Raw genomic sequence first — 15,975 nt, forward strand, 5'->3', positions numbered from 1 at the left:
TTGAAGATAAACCAGCTTTTTCTGTGAATTACTGACAAGTGAGACGGATCCGGATCTGTTTTCATAGTTTAGTTATTGGTCCCTGATTCCAGGGTGGTGCCCCATTTTGATTGTTTGTCAATTTGGTAAAGTTATGAATACACATATTCATAACTTTATTAATATTGATAAAAAACATCTTTGATAAATTGCTAATAATTGAATTTGTACCTTCCTATTCCCCAACACAGTGATCATCCCCTTACTGAGCCTTATCTACTCTGATGTTCTGGGGAAGACCCTCAAACTCACAAAGACTAACAGTACATCCTTTTCATATGAGTGCTGTTGCTGTTCATGATAGTAATTCATCAATGATAATTTAAATGTTACTATGCATTTCCAAACAGAGTCAGTGGATGTCAGTGATGTTGGAGAGACTTCAGAGAACAGAGGAACTCCTTCCTCTCAGAGCAAAGGTAAGCTCCTGTATTCTCTGGTAAGTACAGAAGCCCTGAGAAAAAAATAAGTACAAGTAAGTTAGTGACTCCATTATAACTGAGTGAAAGCAAAGATAGGAGAACTTGCTAAGATATATTCCTGATATAGGAATATATATATTCCTAAAATAAATTATCTGCAGGTCAACAAGTGTTAAATTCAGTTCCCTGTGGACTAAATCTTCTTAATACAGCATTTCCATATCAGTTCGATAGAAAGAGGAGCATCTGTATTTTTAACAGTATTGAAATACTCTGGTATGCCATAACACTGTGATACTGCCCAAGCCTAATTCAAAACCATTCAAAGGGTTACTTTAACATTTTCAAATTTCCAAAGGTCTCACCACAATGTTAGTGTGTAGGAGTCCAGGCCATATGTTGGCAATATATATGACCCCCACTGTGATGACACAAGGCCGGTTGAAAATCAGCAAAGTACCCCTTAACGAAAGAGAGTAAAAGAAAAAGAAAGTGTGCACTTCTGGGCATGTGTTAGAGAATGAGAGCACATATATGAACAGAAGAAGAGAGTAAAACTGATGTAACAGGACTTTAATTTGTGGCATTTTAAAGGGCAACTATTATATAGCATTATCAGGATAATACTTGTATTTTGTATTTGTACTATAACATGTTTACATACTTTAATGTTAAAAAAAAACAGTTTATTTTTCTCATACTACCCATGGCTGCTGCACCTGTATTCACCCTCTATATGAGATGCTCTGTATATAGCAGGACTTTGTACCGTGAAAAATCACCAATAAAGGCTTTTAAACCAAATACTACACAAACGGACATGTCCCCGAAATTGGGGAGAAATGACCAACACTGGCCGCCAAGATTAGATAAAGCTATGTGGCATTAGCATGCAGCTACTTAATATTTAGCACTAGGCTAACGTTAGATTACGGAGGGTCGTAAAGTCTTCTGAACCAAATACTACCCAATCAGAATTTTTTCATCGGGAACAAAACCCCAAATTTGGTAGATTTTAACAAATTAGCAGCCAAGATGACAACTTTTACTGCTGTTAGCATGTAGCTACTATAGTTAGCAGTGGACACTAATAGAATATAGCAGCACTTTCTACAGTCAAAAATCGCAGTTAAAGGCTTTTAAACCAAATACTCCATAACCACAAATGTTTCAGGAGTAATGTGACCTGGAATTGGGGAGAATTTAACCACACTGCCAGCCAAGGTGACATTGTTTACTGCTGTTAGCATGTAGCTACATGCGACAATGTTAACACTTAAGTAGTTCCTACCTGGAGCAGACGACCAATCACAGAAGTCTGGCTTAGAGTTGTGTAAGACTTAACCGAGAGTAAACCAGAGCATTCAGAATAGTTGGAAATCTTCATGTAAAGAGGGCAGTAATTAACAGAAACAAGAATGTTGATAGATGATCAGGAACAGGAGTGCTGAGTGGTGTGATGAGCCTCAGGTGTGTCAGCGAGAGCTCCCGTGACCACGCCCACCTGTGACTTCCAGAGCATGAGGGAGAGGCAAAACACAGAGGGAGGCCAAACCAAAGCACACAGTGTACAGCAAGCACACCAAAAGGGAAAAAAGAACACAAAATGTACATCCACACACATACTATAAAGGAAGGCCAGGGTCACGGTCAGCAGGCCGTGACAATTTACATGTGTTCTGTCCATATTTTTAGGCTGAGCAGCTGTAACCTGTCAGAGAGAAGCTGTGAAGCTCTGTCCTCCGTTCTCAGCTCTGAGTCCTCTAGTCTGAGAGAGCTGGACCTGAGTAACATAACCTGAAAGATTCAGGAGGGAAGCTGTTTTCTACTGGAGTGAAGAGTCCACACTGTAAACTGGAGACTCTCAGATCAGGAATACTTAACCTGTAAAGGGGGAACCAGATCTGTCACACAGCGTTTTCATTTTTCTTCAGTTAACCACTTTATTTTATAATAGTAATGCCTGCCTAAACATAAGTGTAATTAATATCAAATACAGATAGATTTTTCACATGGTGTTTTCATTTTACTTCAGTCAGTTAACCATTTGTCTTTGATAATAGTAATACCTACCTAAATATAAGTGTAAGTAAAAACAAATACAGATACAAATGTTTTTACATATGTTCTGTACATGTTAGGCTGAGTGGCTAACCTGTCAGAGAGAAGCTGTGAAGCTCTGTCCTCAGTTGTCAGCTCAGAGTCCTCTAGTCTGAGAGAGCTGGACCTGAGTAACAACGACCTGAAGGATTCAGGAGGGAAGCTGCTCTCTGCCGGACTGGAGAGTACACACTGTAAACTGGAAAAATAAATTAATAATGCAGATTTAAGACAAATTACTTTGTGTCAAATTCTGATGGTATTTGACTGTTTAGCAACAATATATTTCAAAAAAGTGGACAGATGAGACAATTTAACATTTAGCTAAAATTAGGAAATGTACACTGAAGAAGAAAGAAATTATAAAAATTAATTAATTATTATTATTGTAAATTCAAGTAATTTTGTGTGTGTGTGTGTGTGTGTGTGTGTGTGTGTGTGTGTGTGTGTGTGTATGTGTGTGTGTTTGTGTGTCCAGTCTGTCAGGCTGTCACAGAAGAAGGCTGTACATCTCTGGCCTCAGCTCTGACCTCCAACCCCTCCCATCTGCGAGTGCTGGACCTGAGCTACAATCATCCAGGAGTCTTGGGAGTGAAGCTGCTTTCAGCTAGACGGGAGGATCCACACTGCAGACTGGACACTCTAAGGTATGAACAGACAGCAGAGCTCACTGTTGCTTCACAGTGTGTACCAGCAGCCCTGGTGATAACAGTGAAGACAGTAACTGATGTGCTGAGAATCTCGTCCCCGCTGAGAATCAACTCCTATTAATAAGTTACATTCTTATTGGAGCACTTTGAGGACGTCTCAATTATGTTGATGTTTAGAGTTAATCTTTGACCTTAGAAACCTGAGGTGTTGATATATTTTGAAGATGAGAGATGAGGAAGCTTCTGAAGGTTCATTCTGACTTTGTTTCTTCCTCCAGACTGGAACATTGTGGAGAGCAGAGGCTGAAACCTGGTCTGAGAAAGTGTGAGTGTGTTTTCACTTTGATTCATAAAAACAAGGCACAACATCTTACAGTAGGATTAGTATTGTGTTAGTATTTTTTTTTTAAATTGCTAACAAGCATCAGTTAAAACGGAAGTCACATTGTCAAAACTATTCACACAGAGAAACAGAAGTCTTTGTGGACCAAACTGTGGATCGTTTTTCATTGCTTTAACACAAAATGCAGTCAATGACCACATTTTCCAAAATCCTTGAACTCTTTTCTCATGCAGACTCCACCACCAGCAGAACACTTTATTTCTGTAGCACATTGTTCAAATGCTAAGACACTTGTAACCCTTGGTTACCAGAACCTTGTAAAATATATTAAACTGTAGGAAAGAAAAACAACTTTTATTTGCGCTTTGAGGCCGACAGCCAACAAGCCTGCATACCTCTCGACAGAGAAAGGGAGGCGTTCACCGTGACAGAGCATGACATGAGGAGGACATTCAGAAGTGTAAACATCAGGAAGGCAGATGGACCAGACGGTATTACTGGCCGTGTCGTTAAAGCCTGTGCTGACCAACTAGCACCTGTATTCACAGTAATATTCAACCTCTCCCTCTCACAGTCTATTATTCCCACCTGCTTTAAACAGTCAATCATAATCCCTGTTCCAAAGAAAGTCCAGCCTAGCTGTTTAAATGACTACCGCCCCATAGACCTTACATCTGTGGTGATGAATTGTTTTGAGAAGATTGAAAGATTTATCACTTCCTCCTTACCTGCCACCCTACACCCCTTGCAATTCGCAAACCTGAGGTTTTGACTAATACCTGGAACAATCATTCATCCCATAAAGTTCTTATGCAACGCAAACATTTACTGCTCCAGGAAATAGGATAGACCTTAGTTACCACTTGTGCTGCTTTGCAACAGGAGATATTTATAGTCCACTATGCTAGCAAGATTCATTCGGAATTTCCTGGGGCACCAGAGCAATCCCGGAAGTGAAACGTCGAGGATGTGGACTATTTAGAACGGTAAACAGTCCTTTAGTAGGTGTCCTATAATGTGTGTTCACACCAAACGCGGCGCGAATGATGTGGCGTGAATGAGGCGAGGATGCGAAATTTGTGCCACACCCCAAATTCGCGTGAGTTGAAATATTTTAACTCGAGTGAGAAATTCACGTGTAGATGTGTCGCAAAAGCCATCAATGTTTAGAAAGGAGTTTTCTTTGGGAGAAGTAAGCGGGGAAGTTTGATTACTTGGTAAGTTATGAAATGATATCTCTGTTGTTGTGTTTATGGAGCAGAGCCCTGATAGAACCAAACTCAAAACAACAGAAAACAAGCATTTTTAAAGTTGTTTGCTTGTCGACAGACCTGATAAAGTGTGAATTCAGACTTTTTACAAATCATGATGTTATTTCAGCTTAGTTTTTATCCGTTTATTGCAATTAAAAAACGGCACAATGTGTACTTCAAGTGGCAGACTGTTACAGAGAGCGTTGGGAATCTGGACAAAAAAGTCACTAACACGATGGCTTAAGTTGCAAAACATGAAGGTGCTTTTATTTAGAAAAAAAGTGGTGAAACAGCGCAGAACGTCCACAGTATTTAAAAAAAAACACAAGGTTTTCACTAGCAAACTTCACATCACCTGTCTGGATTGTAGTCACCCTCAGACTGACCCCCCATGCTTAGGTGGCCAGAGGCTTATATATGTTAAGCCCCCTAGACCAACCAACTCTTAATTGTTTCAATTATCTCTCAATTATGTTACCATTTAACCATTTAGAATTTCACTGCTAGTTTCTACAAAAAACAAATAACAGACTCCTGAAAAAAATCATTTTCCACTCATCTTACTTTAGAAAACACCGAAACTTGCACACATTTTCAACTAGAACATCTACCCTCACCTATGACCCAGATACATGGTATCTCCCACCATCAGCACACCTGAGTGGGACGGCTGTAGGCTGCTCTATATGAAGCAGCACTTTGCCTCAGCTCTGGTTCAGACCCAGGGACTGGAGAGGAGAAAGAGTTTGAAATAATGGTTAAGTAACTTAGTTTGTTGAAAAATAGAAATGACTGAAATGAATAAACTGAACTGACTAAACTAAACAAATGTAATGTGGTATGTTTGGTAACAGTTTTACTGAATGATATGTATAAAAGTGTGACTGCAAATTAATTGTCTGGGTTCTTGGTGACCTGAGTAGCTTTACCTTGTGCCATCCAAAAGTGACAGGGCCTTTGTCACACAGACATCAGACGTAACGTTTCCTTCCTGGAGATGGCAGTAAACATTACTCCGCCAGATGATATTGTTAATCCAGACATGACGCCGTTTAATTTCCCGATGTATCTGTGACTTCCACACCAGGTACAAAGCAGCAGAGTTTATTTTGGCCATATGATGACAGAAAGAAATGCTGTTGGTGCCTATAGCTGTACACCGGCGGGTACGCGAGTAGCGTGATTAAACACAAATTATCCAAATATGATCCCCATATTTGGATCATTTGTGTCGCCGTTGTACGACGCAACGCAAATATTTTGCCTTGGTGTGAACACGGCATAACACTTTTTTATGGACACCCTGGAGCCAATTAGAATTGAGTATTCACCCAGACAATGGTATACGTTGTTATGGCAACTCCTGCTCTCTTTTTCTTACGCCTTTTGGAGGAGGATTGTGACTCGCACTCGCGGAGATCCTCACATAAAGCAATGTCAAAAATGAGATATAAGTTCTCCGTGGTTGACTTTTCTACAGAAACTTAAAGGTACAATATTTAACATTTCTGCATGAAAATGTCAAAAAAATGAACATACCTTTGTTATATATTTTTTGAGTTTGAGTTGTTACACTATCCCAAATGTTTCCTCCAAATTTCATACCCAAATCTGTTTTTATTTTTGACACGGGACGTTTCCTTTAGTCACTTGTCAGTATCGTCATATAACCTTTCACCCTCTAGTTACTCGTAACTTCCGTCAAAACATGGGAACCCAGATGTTACGTAGTGTCCGAGAGTTGTAAATCACACAATGTCACAGAAAGAAATACTCGTAACCCTAATGCTGCTTTTTTTGCCACACGGCATCATTTTGTGATTAATTACACCTTGCAACACATACAGCAGAGATCTTATTTATTGATACATTTCAATATCGATCCAGCTTAACGTTACTACAATGTGCTGGTTGACAAGTAGTTAACGTTAATGCTAATGCTTGGTGGGTAACATTATGAGGTTACGTCGTTCAACATGCTCATAAAATTATTTTAGTATGATTGTTCTGACCACAGTTAACAGCGCTGGGCTAACCCACGAATAAGTTCGCTAGTAGCGTTAACCCCGGCGCAGAGAGACTTCAGTCAGGATGACAGCTGACAACAGCCCCGGGCCATATAGCTAGCTAGTTACCGTTAGCCCCCAGTCAGCTGGTAGCAAGCCACTATCATTACAGCAATTTGAACCCGGCCAGCACTTAACTCCAGTGCCGGGTGCTAACGGCAGTTTAATGAAGCAACGGGAAACAGACCATATCAGACTCAGGCACCCCCGGTGTTCGTGTCGAAAATCTCCTCCCTGCAGAATTTCTCCTCCCTTCGCGTTTAGCTGTCTTTACAGTTAGCTAAATTAACCCAACAAAAGCAAAGTGAAGGGGGGGATAATTCCGAGCAGCTGGGAGATCTTCTGCTCCCATTGAGCGTCCTCGCCGTCCCAGAGATTCCCCCCGGTAATCCCCACCCACACCCGTCTCTCCAACCCGGTCTCACGGCAGTTCGTGTAAATGTCACGTTATTTTTAATCTATTGATACGTGTTCACGGGGATGTTTTTCTCGTTTTTTTCGTGGTGGCAACCACGGGGGATTGCCGCTGGGGATGCGCGACAATAAACGGGATGGCGGAGGTTGGGTTTAGGAAAAACACGGGGAAAGGACGCCTCACACGCTGGGAGACGGCCGTTGGGCACGCTCGACAATAACGGAACGGTTGTGATTAGGAAGACTACGGGGAAAGGACGCCTCACAGGCCGGGAGGCGGCCATGGGGGATGGCCGCTAGGGACACACAACAATAAACGGGATAGCGGGGTTGGGTTTAGGAAAAACACGGGGGAAAGGACGCCTCACACGCTGGGAAACGGCCGCTGAGGACACACGACTATAACGGGACGGTTGTGATTAGGAAGACTACAGGGAAACAAAACGCCACACGCGGGATGCGATAGCTGCTGGCTAATGTTAGCTTGCTGGCTCACTAGCTAACTGGTCAGCTACCAAACCAAATCAAATCAAGAAAAATGTAATCATGTTGGGGAAACTGCAGCTATTTTATTAGAGTGACATGAATAAACGTTACTCAACATTAATACATTTTTTAAAGATTTGTTTATGGGCTTTTCAGCCTTTTATGGATAGGACAGCCAGATATGAAAGGGGAGAGAGAGGGAGGTCCAGGTGGGACTTGAACCCTGGACTTCTGCGTCAAGGCACACACCTCTATATATGTGCACCTTAGCGATGGTGTTTAACAATAAAAACCACAACTTCCATAATTCCACGCAACTTCCCAACGTCATCAAAAGTCCATGTTGTGTGTTTTGATTGAGAGACTCCTAGCGGCAGAAAATTACATATTTTACATTTAAACTTAGGGTTTTCTTATAAGAACTGATCAGAATGCTGTCACTCATCTGTGTCAGTCCTCCTCTCTACTCTCTCTGAGAACTCCCCAAGCCGTCACCTGATTATACCTGAAAATGACCTCATGAGGAGGAGCCGAGGTTATCATTCTCAAGATTGACAATAACAGTTACTTCTCCAAATTTAAACTCCAAAGTCTAAATTTCATAAACTCAAAATAAATAGAAAACTAAATGAAATACAAATCATCTTCTTTTTTTTTTTACTGTGAATTAATGAATACATATGAATTAACTTATTATGGCTCCAACACATATTGAAATATACAGACAATCTTAGAAGATTATTTACAACACAATAAAGTGATCATTTCAAACAGCTGATTTCAGCTGAAAGAGATGAAATAAGATGTGATGATGATGAGAGCGTGTGACCAAATACAGGAGAGTGATTACACTGAAGCCTGTTTGGTTTTAACTTTTATTTTTGTTTGAATAACAACAGTTTTTTTTTACATTTAAAACAGAAGGAAGTTGAATTTAAAGCTTGTGTATCTGCATTCTATTCTTGTTTGAAAGAAGCTCCGGGCGCCCAGATAGCTCAGTTGGTAGAGCAGGCGCCCCTATATAGAGGTTTACTCCTCAACACAGCGGGCCAGGGATCGACTCTGCCCCGCAGCCCTTTGCTACATGTCTTTCCCCCCTCTCTCTCCCCTTTCATGTCTTCAGCTGTCCTGTCATTAAAGGCCTAAAAATGCCCAAAAAATGATCTTAAAAAGAAAGAAGATCCAAAGAGATGTTTAATTGTGAAGTTGATCTAATTAACATTCAGTCTGTTAATAAAGCAACAAATAAACCATCAGGTGTGTTAGATGATAAACTGCAGCTGTGTTGTGTCTCGTTCTCTCCATCAGATTCCTGTGAACTCACACTGGACACAAACACAGTAAACAGAAACCTCAAACTGTCTGACAACAACAGGAAGGTGACATTAGCGGCGGAGGAGCAGCCATATCCTGATCATCCAGAAAGGTTTGACTGTCCTCAGCTGCTGTGTAGAGATGGTCTGACTGGTCGCTGTTACTGGGAGGTCGAGAGGAGAGGAGGAGGGGTCGTTATAGCAGTGTGTTACAGAGGAATCAGCAGGAGACTGTTGGTTTTCACATAATGATCAGTCCTGGAGTCTGGAATCCTCTAGTGGTCATTACTCTGTCTATCACAATAAGAGAAGAACAGCCCTCCCTCTCCTCCTCTTCTGATAGAGTAGCAGTGTATGTGGACTGTCCTGCTGGCTCTCTGTCCTTCTACTCAGTCTCCTCTGACTCACTGATCCTCCTCCACACCTTCAACACCACATTCACTGAACCTCTTTATCCTGGGTTTGGGTTCTGGGGTGGGTCATATGGTTCCTCAGTGTCTCTGTGTTCTGTGTAGGAGGAGACATCTTCCTGTCCTGTGGTTTAAATGTTGGTGGAGGACGAGGCTTCACTTTGGTTCACATTTAGCTCACTGATTTTGCAGACTAGTTGTGTATAAACTGTGTTGACTTTGATGTTCACTTTAATCACGTTTTATTGGAGCAGCTTCAGCTGTTAGTGATTTATTTACATGAAGGTTTAAAGACAAAAAAACTGAGTCGATGTTGACATGTTTTAACAAATGTAAAACTATTTCAGTTTGAAAATCAAAAAATAAAGATGTTTCCTTCGCAATGAATTGGTATTTTCTTTTCATTTGAACATGTTCAATGCTTCTTATGAATAGAATCAAATTAATCTTATTTCCATATACAGTATATAGTAGAATAGTCTTTGTCCAAATTGAATGCAGTCCTCTCAGTGCAAAACAACAGTCAAAGTGCAAAACAGGAAAATAAATTTCTATATCTGTATACATAAATAAGTCTCTAAAGTCACTAGGCACACAAAACATTCACTGCATGATTCATCCTTAAAGGTCCCATGACATGGTGCTCTTTGAATGCTTTTATATACAGTCGTGTGAAAACATTAGGACACCCCTGCTAAAGTTGACTAAAAAGAGGAATAAAAAAATCATCTTTTGCAAATTGATCTTAATGCCTTAATTAAAAGAAATGAGGAAAAATCCAATCTTTAAGGACACCAATTATCTTTGTGAATGAATAATGTATCATAAATAAATGTTCCATGACCATTTCTGTGTCTGTAGCTATTCAGGAGAAGAGAGGGGGGGGGGGGGCAAGGTGGAGGGTGGGGGTGTGGCCTTGACCAACTGCCACTTTGCTCATTTGAAAGCCATGATGTCTCTCTCTCTCTCTCATGGGGGGGCCAAATTCTCTGGGCGGGCAAATCAGAGAAAGGGGAGGTAACCTTTCCCCTTATGACGTCATAAAGGGAAGACTCCTGATTGGCCCATCTGAGCTTTCATTTTCTCAAAGGCAGAGCAGGATACCCAGGGCTCGGTTTACACCTATCACCATTTCTAGCCACTGGGGGGCCATAGGCAGGCTGGGGGAACTCATATTAATGTTAAAAAACCTCATAAAGTGACATTTTTGATTTATGAATGAAAAGAAAGAAACATTTTACAGAAATATAAAGTGATCATCTCTCTGCTGTTTGTTCACAGCGTATGCTTATGTTAAAGGGAAGTTCCACCCTAAAATACAATGATAGTTACTGTATATCAGTCTGATCAGCGGTGTGTTTATGTTTTGTTATATTTCTTTAATTTTTCTTGCTTGTCAGGTTTAAAACATGGCTAAGTAAGGAATGGAAGTAACGGGGCTATGTTACAAAACAAATGTCATAAACCCACGTCTTTGTCAACTACTTGGGAAGTTAGGTCTTCCCAAGTGTCCTGACACAAATATCCATCCCATTTCGGGATCCTTGGCATGGACCCAGGACCACCAAAATTGGGTCACATATAGGGCTGGGACGGTATGGATTTTTTCCCACCGCGGTTGAAAAGCAAGAAATTCCCGCGGTAGTGCAATAGGCCTATACCGCAACCCCCTTACGAGTAGCGTAAGTTAGAGCGAAAATGGCAGGGTGCCTTACGTGAGTGACGTCAGTGCCTGTGTGGTCGCGCAAGGAGAGCGAGCGGTAACGGAGAGCAGCGTATGAGTGCCGCTGTGAGGGAAAGAGAGAGGAGAAAGATCGCAAAGATGATGTAAAGTGAGTTAAAAGTGAACAATAAAACAACAAGCTAGAGCTTCTCAAGACACTGTGGCTTTATCTGTTGTCAATACTGCCGGTAAAGTGAAAGGTGTTACCCCCGAAAGAACATCGGCTTAAACCTTACAACATATGTTGTACCCCGAGTGCAGCCCGTCTAGCAGCTGATCAGACAGAGAGCAGAGAGGGCGACTCGGCAGTTCTCTAACTTGTTGCTCTCCCTACCAATATAAGCCGCTCTGTTTTACACTACCAAACGTGCATGCAGGCTGAAATTCAACCGTGCCGTTTTATCTGGATAAAGCTATAAACAGAAGGAAACTCTGCTGGCTGCTAGGCTAATGTGCAATGGTAAACACTGCAGCTGTAATGTTAATGTGTCTACCTCAGCTGAGAACGGAGAAATGTCTTTGCCTTTCCCCCCGACTCGCAAAAGTTCGGATTTGCTCCATCTTTTGATGATAAGTTTTGTTTAGAACACCTTGAATCCATGTAAGACACAATGTCATCAGACACAATCCATGTCATTAGAATCAATGAATCCATGTCATTAAACACAACGTGCACACGCGCAGGCCAATGTTTTTTTGCGGTGATGACGGTGACGAGCTCAGACCCGCGGTAGACGTCACGTGACCGCGGTATTGCGGTAATGTGGTAACCGTCCCAGCCCTAGTCAGATATTCTACAGAATACTGTCTTTGATACTGAAAAGGTTGCCATTTGTTTTAAGTCCTAAGGTCCATTTTTGAAAGGTCATTAACTTAGATTTTCACTGAAACTTGGCCTTTGGGGAGTTTGGGACATTTGGGTCAGGCTACTTGGAAAGACCCAACTACCTTCCCTAAACCGATGGTACATTTGGTCCTTCCAACTCTACTGACTCAAACGGAAGTCTGTTTTTTTTTTTTTTAAAAACACTGTATAGCAAGAAAAATGATTTACAGTTTGAGTTTAATCTGAGGATTGTGAAAATGAGATGAATGTTTTCTGTGATTCTGTAAAAAAGGCTTGTTAAATCACTTTTATTCTGATTAGAATGAATGTATTAAGTTGAACGTTTTTGATTCAGTGATGAAGAGAAAGAAACATTGTCCTGAAATATAAAGAAATGCCAATCTAAGCAACATGGAATAACATTTCACAGATAAAAATGGGGTTTTACAATATTTTACTGTTACGAACATATTATATTCAATATCACAAGAGGTAACGTTACTTCTTCTTTTAAGCTTACACAAAGTTAAGTGACTGAATTAAGTTGAAGCTTGCTTGTGTCAGGTAAAGTAGTTTTTATTTAAGTTATTAGTAATATATCAGTAAGATGCTGAAAACTATGCTGGGTGTGTTATTAAACTGCAGTTTCTTAAGTCAATCCCCATAGAGTCCCGTGTAAAATATCCAAACAGCGTAATTTCCCCTTTTTTGTTTAAAAACCCGCATTTTTAATTTAACAAAGTTTTCTAGATACATGTCTGGCATTTGTAGCAAAGCAAACCGCTTGGAAATCGGTTGGAAATTCAGCGAGAATGATGTTTTTAAGTGTGGATAAACCCCCTGCCTCCATAGACACACATGCATTGGGAGGCGTGGCTTGTCCGGACCAAGATGGCGGCGCGTCGACGTACCAATAACTTCCGTCAGTGATTCTGCTCTTTAAACGCCTCTCCCTCTCCGTTTCCGTTATCCTGCTGCTGGGAGTCATATGACGCCTCGTGCTGCCTTCACTGTCTCCCGTAAAAAACAAATGTTGACTGCAACAGACGAGCTTCCTTCCGTCAAACAGGAAATACTATTTAAATTGAAGTGAAATAAAGACAGTAAATCAACAAAATATAAAGTATTAAATGATTAAATTGAATAAAAAAGAAGCAACACCAGCCAATTCTTTAGGTACACTGCTGTCAAAAACTTTAAAAACCCTGGGAGTCAAATCTGATTTATTTTTAAATAATTCCACCTTCTCTGGGTTTTGAACATTATTTCCATGACCAAGTTTATTTTTCAGAGTCATGAGCCTGTTGCCAGTTTCCACGTCACAGTCTTTTTCTCCTACGGTAAGTGAAGGCAGCACGAGTCCAGGTTTATTAGAGGCGCACAAACAGCCGCTCGGATCAGTCCCGAGTCAGACTGCAGCCAGATGTTTGTCCCGCTGTCCCGTTAAAGAGCAGCAGCAGCAGGCAGGGAGGAGACCTGGGATGTGGACGTTTACAACTCAAACCAACACAGCAAAGACAAGTTTGGACTTCTGTCCTGCAGAGACACAAACACTCCGGTTCCGACTGACGGTCTGGAAACTCTTCACGGAGCGTTACAATCACTTCTCCAAAGTCTAGGTTTTTGTTGGGTGGGTGGGGGGTGCACGAGTCGTGTCGGAAGTTTGAGAGATGTCCGAGCCAGAGAAGAGCGAGGACATTCCTGATGAGTCTGCAGGAAAAGAAAAAGGAAGTCCAAACGGAGGGAATCCTGCGAAAAGCGAAGAGGTGAGAGAGAGAGTGGAGCACTGATGCTTCTGTTGCGTTCACATGACAGCAGTAAACCAGTGGACTCTTGTCCTTTTTATGGGACATAAATGAGCTCTTAAACAGGGACTGGGAATTCCTGACAGGTTAGAAGCCACTGCTAATATAACACTTCAAAATGTTTAAAGGGGAGATTTCCATGTCTGTTTGGATTATAAAGCAGGTTGAGGTGCTGTATAAATACTGAATACACTAAATACTATATAAATACTATGGAAGTATCAAAACGCTCAATCAACAGACTTATATAGCAGGGGCGGGACTAGAAGCCCCCCTCCCCACTCCATTGGGCTACGGTGCTGTCAATCTGACAATTGTGATTTCCATTGGATCAGAGCACTGTCACTTGTTGGGGTCTGACAATTTTCCCAGCCCTTGTCACATGACCAATTAATTTCCATGGTGACCACCCCCAAAGGCATACAGTTTTCGGGGGCCCCCCTTCAAAAACTTTGGTGATTAAACAAGATTACTCTTAACTGCCACATGATTGTTATGCTAATGTCTGTATTTAGGTATTGTAATGCATCTAATTTAGGCTTATTTGAAGAGAAACATAAGGAACGGGAAACACATTTTCCTGCAATTGGAGTGAAAGTTTTTTTACTTTACAGTACTTTTTATTAACACAATATAATAATATTATAGCATACTTAAAAATATACAAGTTAAGAAGAAGTCTTGGATTGGGAAACTACATTTTACAGTGCTACAGTGCTGTTCAGTCATTCCCCGGCTGCAATGACGGAGCAGAGACTCCGAGAGCACAGTATTAGAACCTATTCAGGCCACAAATATGGTAAAGTGAGCATGATACGGGACCTTTAATGGAGGTTGTAGCTGGCGGTGCTGCTGTTACTGAAGCCTCTGGTCTGATGTGTTCATGTAGAAGTTCTCTCAACATATTGTGTGTTTCAGGATTTTAACCTGGCTGCCATCTACGTGTCGGACGCTCAGTATAACAGGAACATCTACTTTGACACGTCGCCGCAGGCGGTGAGGTGAGACGCTCATAATCTCCTGCCGGTATTACTCTGCTGATATTTGATATTTCTCTTCTCTCCTCTGGGACAGGAAACTGAAGATCTTTGAGTTGTGGACAAAACAAGACATTCAAGGACGTCATCTTGGGCTTTTTGGGGAAACACTGATCCACATTTTAGAGACCAAACAACTCCTCCATCCATCCAGAACATAATCCACACATGAATCAACTATGTGCAGTCCTAACTCAACCCCTCATACACCGTCCTGCTGCAGCCAATACTCATTAGAGCACAAAAATATGATTGATCTGCCGCTTAAAATAGTCCCCGAGCAAAGTCACTATTTCCTTCCTCCTGTTAGTTTGATAAAACCTACAGTGAGCAGTTGTTTTAAGGAATGTCTGATGTAGCTAAATATATATATATATATATTTTAGTGTTTTTACGGGCTTGTGTGTGTTTCCAGACTGTATCTGCGCTACAACCACTGGATCCCTAAGGTGCTCCTGTACGTCTTCATCCTGGTGGATCTGTCTCTCGCCCTCTTTGAGGATCCGGCCATCTTTCCTCTGCCCACATGGGTAAGATGGCCGCCACTGACACACACACACACACACACACACACACACACACACTCACTCTGTGCTGGTTTCACACTTCCTCTTTTCCTTATGTGTACTTTATTGGCGGCTGTAGCGAGCTCCGTTTTCTATCTAAAAAAAGAAGATTACATTTAGCTGACCCTTTTAACCAACTTACAATTGCTATTTATGTCAGAGGTCGCACGCCTCTGGAGCAACTAGGGTTAAGTGTCTCGCTCAGGGACACATTGGTTGATGTATCACAGTGGGACTCAAACCCACATCTCCCACACCAAAGGCATGTGTCATATCCACTGCTCCATCACCACCCACCCAAGATCATTGTTGTTGTGTTGTTGTGTGTGTTGTGTTTCCAGGCCACCATGCTGGTGGAGCTCCTCTGTCTGCTGGTCTTCACCATTCGACTCGTTCACTACGCCCAGGTCATCCCCCGGGACAAGTTCTGGAAAGATCCCAAAAACATCTGCATCATCGTCATCCTGCTGGTAGGACCCTCAGTAAACATTTTCATAATGACTTTATGGTCTTAATCACTAG

General features: G+C 41.5%; 1 protein-coding gene and 1 pseudogene across 2 annotated transcripts in view; both read left to right on the plus strand.

The window, feature by feature from the left end:
• Positions 1-8,963: 8,963 nt before the first annotated feature.
• On the plus strand, positions 8,964-9,601 carry LOC144530828 (neoverrucotoxin subunit alpha-like; annotated as a pseudogene).
• A 3,807-nt stretch (positions 9,602-13,408) lies between these two features.
• The window catches only part of tpcn3 (two pore segment channel 3), a 26,292-nt gene continuing 23,725 nt past the window's right edge, over positions 13,409-15,975 (plus strand). For both annotated transcript variants that reach the window (XM_078272111.1, XM_078272120.1), the window contains exons 1-4: positions 13,409-13,811; positions 14,769-14,851; positions 15,303-15,417; positions 15,795-15,923. In XM_078272111.1, the coding sequence (XP_078128237.1) occupies positions 13,716-13,811; positions 14,769-14,851; positions 15,303-15,417; positions 15,795-15,923 (423 nt within the window). In that variant the 5' untranslated portion in view covers positions 13,409-13,715. The remainder of the gene's footprint in view (positions 13,812-14,768; positions 14,852-15,302; positions 15,418-15,794; positions 15,924-15,975) is intronic.

The sequence above is a fragment of the Sander vitreus genome, chromosome 2, assembly GCF_031162955.1.
Source record: "Sander vitreus isolate 19-12246 chromosome 2, sanVit1, whole genome shotgun sequence".
NCBI lineage: Eukaryota > Metazoa > Chordata > Actinopteri > Perciformes > Percidae > Sander > Sander vitreus.